Raw genomic sequence first — 5,464 nt, forward strand, 5'->3', positions numbered from 1 at the left:
GTGACTAACGTTAATCTGACAGTGACGCTAACACTGTAGTGAGGTTAACCCTGAGTGACTAACGTTAATCTGCTAGTGACGCTAACATTGTAGTAGTGACGCTAAGCTTGTAGTGAGCATGACGTGACGCCAATCGCGTAGTGCGTCTCTGCATGACGCCAATCTCCCAATAAGCGTCAGGTGTTGACCTCATGGTGACGCTAAGCTAATGCGGCCGTCAGCCACTAACACCCTAGCGTGAGCACGACGATATTACCATGGAAACGCCGCACGCTAACTCGATACACGCTCACGCGACGGACCGATATGTTGAGATAACACGGTAACGAATGATCGAGTCCGTCGTCGCCCCAGTCCTGACGCGACGTTAATAATGTTAGCAGCACTGAAGTGCGGAACTAGACTGTCTTAACCTTGTTCACTCGTCTGGCACCCCCAACCAATCAAAATCCAGGACGCGTTACCATGCAATGTGCGTCACAGTTTACGCAGGATATATAGCCGCGTAGATAATATCAGAAGTAGATAATAGGGAATCTATCTATCTATCTATCTATCTATCTATCTATCTATCTATCTATCTATCTATAGGAATTATAGGGGATTCCTATTATCTACTTCTGATAATATCAAGAGCGTATTAAGAGGCCTTCTTAAGACGCTCTTGATAATATCTATATTATATTATATTCCCTCCACTCCCTATTATCAATATCCGTAGATGCTATCAAACTATGCTATGAATATATATGCTGCAATCAAGCTAGATAGAAGCAGGTACTGCGTAAATGTGGATGTAACTTTTTTATTATTCGCCGGTGGTATGAACATATGGCACACATAGAATCTTTTGTAAAATACTTCGTTATTGTTAGCCGCCATGAAATCTCTTCAAATCACTCAATATCGCTGAGTACTCTTACATCCTACAAAATTTTACAAGCGTGCGCGTCAATACAGTAAATTCTTATAGGACTTGAGATTTCGGATTTTCACTAAGTATCTCATACTCGAAACTAAGGTAAAGTCTGTGATACTTGAAACGCGCAAAACGTCAATAATACTTGAAACGAACAAAACGTCAATGATACTTGAAACGCATGGAAAGTCGAAGGTACTCGAACCGATAGACTGCGCAGAGGATTTTGATTTGGCCGGAAAATCCCGTCTTTACTCGGTAGTCGGCTCGGTGGCTGTTTTTTTCGCTTCTACGTAATTCTGACGACAATCTTTCCTCGGTATCCGCCAAAACCGTGACAAGATTTGGTGCGATACAGGTAATTGTTTCTTCGTGATCGCAGTCTTCCGCCGCAACTTCAATACACGATGCAGAGCGTTTACGCGTTATATCGAGTACGATAGCGCTAGCGTGATAGTTGTTAAGATTTCCTAGGCTATCGATTTCCAAGGCTAAACCACTTACTTAACAGCTAACCACTCTCCTGAAAAGTAGCGGAGAATCTGCGCTTCTTGCACTGAAAGCTCTGAAACACATCTCGTTTATTAAATGTAATGGGGTTAGCGTTCGGGGCGCGTGGGCGCTTTTGTTGTGAGGCTTTTCCTACTGTATCTTTGATATCTTTAATCTTTATCTGCGCGAGATCACACAAAAATTATAAGGGAAAAATATGTGAAGATACCGTACTGACATCATAAAAGTTTACCTGGCAGCAAAAATTGGTAAAGCTGGCTCATATCTACTTGTCTAGCATATAGACGAAGGTCTACCTACATACGAATAGAAAGTCTCTATTATGGACCCTTGATATAATTTCGCTCTACATGGAAGCATGCGGTGTACCAAATCTGTCTGTAGTCCACTTGACTGAAATATCTCCATACGTCTGAATATACATCACAGCCTATCCGGTGAGGCGAGCTTATACGCAAAGGCGCAAACTGGACTGACTTGTGTCTGGAAGGCGTGTGCGGTGTGTGTTGCTACGGCTGTACGTGCATCGCGATCATGAGTCACTCATAATCCCGCGGCGGCGCGAAATAAAAATAAAAACGCAGAGCATGTTGAATTTAAATTCAAATCACCGCTCGGCTATTGATCGGGAGCGTCACGCCGCGGCCACACTTTTGACACAGGCGGTCCCGTCGCTCGCTGCTCGCTGCGCATGCAGATGGCTTCTTTAGCATGCTAACTAGGCATGATTAAGTGCCTCGCAGCGAGTCCCGCCTCGGCTGACTAGATTCTCTGCGAGGTTAGCCCGCCGGGGCATCGATTGCGCTCGCTGAGCACGCGCTGCTCCTGCCGGGAGAGCTGGGTGACATCGCATGTCGCGCACGATGTTCACTACGGCCGCACGTTGACATGGGATTAGCACGCGCGACAAGGAGGGAGCGCGGTGACGTCACTCTCGGCGGCTCGATGCTCGGGGCGCGTGCGCGTGTGGCGGCAATCCGGGGCAGTCTTACAGCAAGATTGCGCTCATTACGCGCCCGGTTTTCTCCTGATATGACGTCAATCAGCGATGTAAAAAGGAGAGGCGGAGGTTGCGTTTATTACTTCGGCCCTCGTTGCTGCGTTGACGTGCGTACTAGTTTTGCTATCTATGGGAAGAGTGCAGAAGCAATGAGCCGCTCACTATTGACCTGCCACATGTGTGTGTGCTATTTGATGGGATGGAAACGAACAACGCCCTCATACGCGAACACACACGCGCGCGCCGCACAAGCGCACACACATACACGCCACACAACACACCACACACACACACACACACACATACACCCACAACACACACACATACACAGCACACACACACACCCATACAGCATCACACCTCTCTGACACACACACACACACACACCACACACACAATGGCAGCACACACAACACACATACACTTCTCTCTGACACACACACACAGCTGCTCTGCATCACACACACGGGCACACACAACACACACACCACACACAGCACCACACACACACATACACACATACACGCGGATGCACACTAACACGCGCGCATACACACACACACGCACGCCCGTTCAGATAACGAGAGATATATTTGCCTAGAGGGTCGGGTCTCTCGTGTGGAATTCCGTGCTGGACAAATGCCCTAACGAGCACTAATGTACAGCTGCCATCATAGCGGGTGGCGGTAAGTGAGGCTGGGGAATCGCGCCGACCCGCTGATGCTCGATACGGGTTAACACACGCGCCGGTAACTAAAATGAAGCCGACTGCTCCTTCGATCCCCTCCTCTGTGTCATTCCTCCTGCTGCTCCCTGCGTCTTCCCCATCCTGCTCCAGCCACTAATTTGTATACATTCTCTGCATCGCCCCATCTCTATTTTTCGCCCTCGGTAATTTCTTGTTTTCGTCTCTCATCCCCCTGTCTTCACCACCACTCTTGGGACAGCTTCCCCATTCCGCATTCTCTCACTCCTCTGCTGGCTCCCAACGCAGCCGCTTTCGTTTTTTTTCTCTCTCTTTTTTTTTCTTCCTCTCTCTCTTCCTTCCTCCCTTTTTCTCTCCCTCCCCCTCTCTCTCTCTCTCTCTCTCTCTCTCTCTTTCACTGTCCTTCCCCTTCACCCACACCCCCACTCCTCTTCCACAAGCATCATCCCCTTTCCTTTACTTCTGTTTCTCTACTTCCGTATTGTACTCTTCTCACGCGCCCGCTCTTTCCTTCTGCTTCTCTTCCCCCTCCCTCACACCCCTTTTACTCTCCCCCAGCCCGCATCTGCCGTCCCTCTATCCCAGAGCGACAAATTATGAAGCCAGTGAGGCAATCTTTGTGTGCAATCAGCTACGCTGCAAATGTTCTTTAATATCTTCCCGCTAATGAAATCACGGTGTGTGTGCGCAACATTTAATTAAATGCTGTCTGTGTTACAGGACGAGAAAAACCAAATCATGAAGACTAACGTGTGGCTTCGACAAGTACGTACCTTTTTTCTCACTACGTTACTGTATTGCATTTTTTGCTGTTATGTACCGTAGCGTAGGCGGCTGAGCAAAATAATGGTATCTCCTCCCTTGGATGATTCGATTCGTTTGGTTAATGCAACAAGATGACAGGCTGCGGTAGAGCGTAATACGGGCAGTCAGTCACTGCGACGCCATAATTTTGCAGGTTGTGCAGCATGGTGGTGCACGGTGCATGCGGATATGTAAATATGCGGCATATGTGCGTGATGTGTATGTGCGTGTGTGTTGTTCTTATTCTTCAGGAATGGGTGGATTACAAGCTGGCGTGGAACCCGCTCGAATACGGTGGCGTCGATGTGCTATACGTGCCGTCGCAGCTTATTTGGGTTCCGGATCTAGTTCTTTACAACAAGTAGGTGAATCGCATGTAAATCTAAGAGCATGTGCTACGTACCAACACATGTCCTCCTCCCCGAGATTCCAGCTCTACCGATTGTATCGTGATGCGATACCTAGCTGTAACGCGTATCATCAGAGAAACCAGGCTATCCGTGCGAGCGTAATGAACGGACGTTCCGTCATTACGTAGCGACGGACGCTCGTTTGAACGGCTTTACGTTGGTGCTGATGGCTATACGTTCTCGCTAAGATTGCAACCTTAATGCAAATTCCCCCTCCCCACCTCCCGCTGTACCGCCACCGTTCCTATCCCACCCCCCGTACGTACAGTCATCGCGTAGTTCTAAACTTTCTCACTCTCTCCGCTGTGTGGCTGCGTTCGCGGGAGAATCTAAGCAAACGAGCGAGGAGTGCTCGCAGCTGCTGCTGCATGGCCACGAACCTGGCCGGCCTTGCTCGGCCGTACGTACAACATGGCCGCTGCGAACAACACAACACGCGATGTGTGCAGACGGGCGGTCTGCCGCTCCGTCTGCAGCAGCTTCTCTCGACGCAAGACAAGCGGCTAAATATACTTTACGACAAAAACGTTCGGCATTATTTCGCGCGTGGGCCTAACACACCGGGACTCGTCTGCTGGGTTTGTGCCTAAAAATATAGGTCATTTTATTTAGGTGGCGCGTGGTGGCGCTACGAACAGACTGACGCACAGCCGGCAACATATTTCACACAATCAGTAACCCGCGATCCTGTTACAGAGAGCGCTCTGGGCGATAGCGCGCTTAGTGTTCAATTAGCGTCACCCGTGTGTCATAGAGAAAACTAACTACCGAATATCTGCGGGCTGCAGGAAAGCAACTCGGCGGCGCTCGTTTTGTTTTCTTGTATCTTTCTCGCGGACAGCGCTTCTTTTTTTTCGCTTGTTTGTGTTATTCATACGATGCGCGTAGCGATGTGTAAAGTCAATACGCTCCACGCGCTCGATATCTGATAGGGTTGGATAGTGTGTCGACGATAGCGATTACATCTGTATGTGATGACGCACACGCCATGTCGCCATGCCATAGTGTTCCGTTATACGCCATGTCGCCATGCCAAAGTGTTCCGTTATACGCCATGTCGCCATGCCATAGTGTTCCGTTATACGCCATGTCGCCATGCCATAGTGTTCCGT

At 49.0% G+C, this 5,464-nt stretch overlaps 1 protein-coding gene across 2 annotated transcripts in view; it reads left to right on the forward strand.

Annotated features, from left to right (window-relative positions):
* LOC106821467 (acetylcholine receptor subunit alpha-like) overlaps positions 1 to 5,464 on the forward strand; it is a 45,192-nt gene that overhangs the window by 29,304 nt on the left and 10,424 nt on the right. For both annotated transcript variants that reach the window (XM_014826289.1, XM_014826290.1), the window contains exons 3-4: positions 3,859 to 3,903; positions 4,194 to 4,303. In XM_014826289.1, coding sequence (XP_014681775.1) covers positions 3,859 to 3,903; positions 4,194 to 4,303 — 155 coding nt within the window. The remainder of the gene's footprint in view (positions 1 to 3,858; positions 3,904 to 4,193; positions 4,304 to 5,464) is intronic.

The sequence above is a fragment of the Priapulus caudatus genome, unplaced genomic scaffold (assembly GCF_000485595.1).
Source record: "Priapulus caudatus unplaced genomic scaffold, Priapulus_caudatus-5.0.1 Scaffold74, whole genome shotgun sequence".
NCBI classification, from domain to species: domain Eukaryota; kingdom Metazoa; phylum Priapulida; class Priapulimorpha; order Priapulimorphida; family Priapulidae; genus Priapulus; species Priapulus caudatus.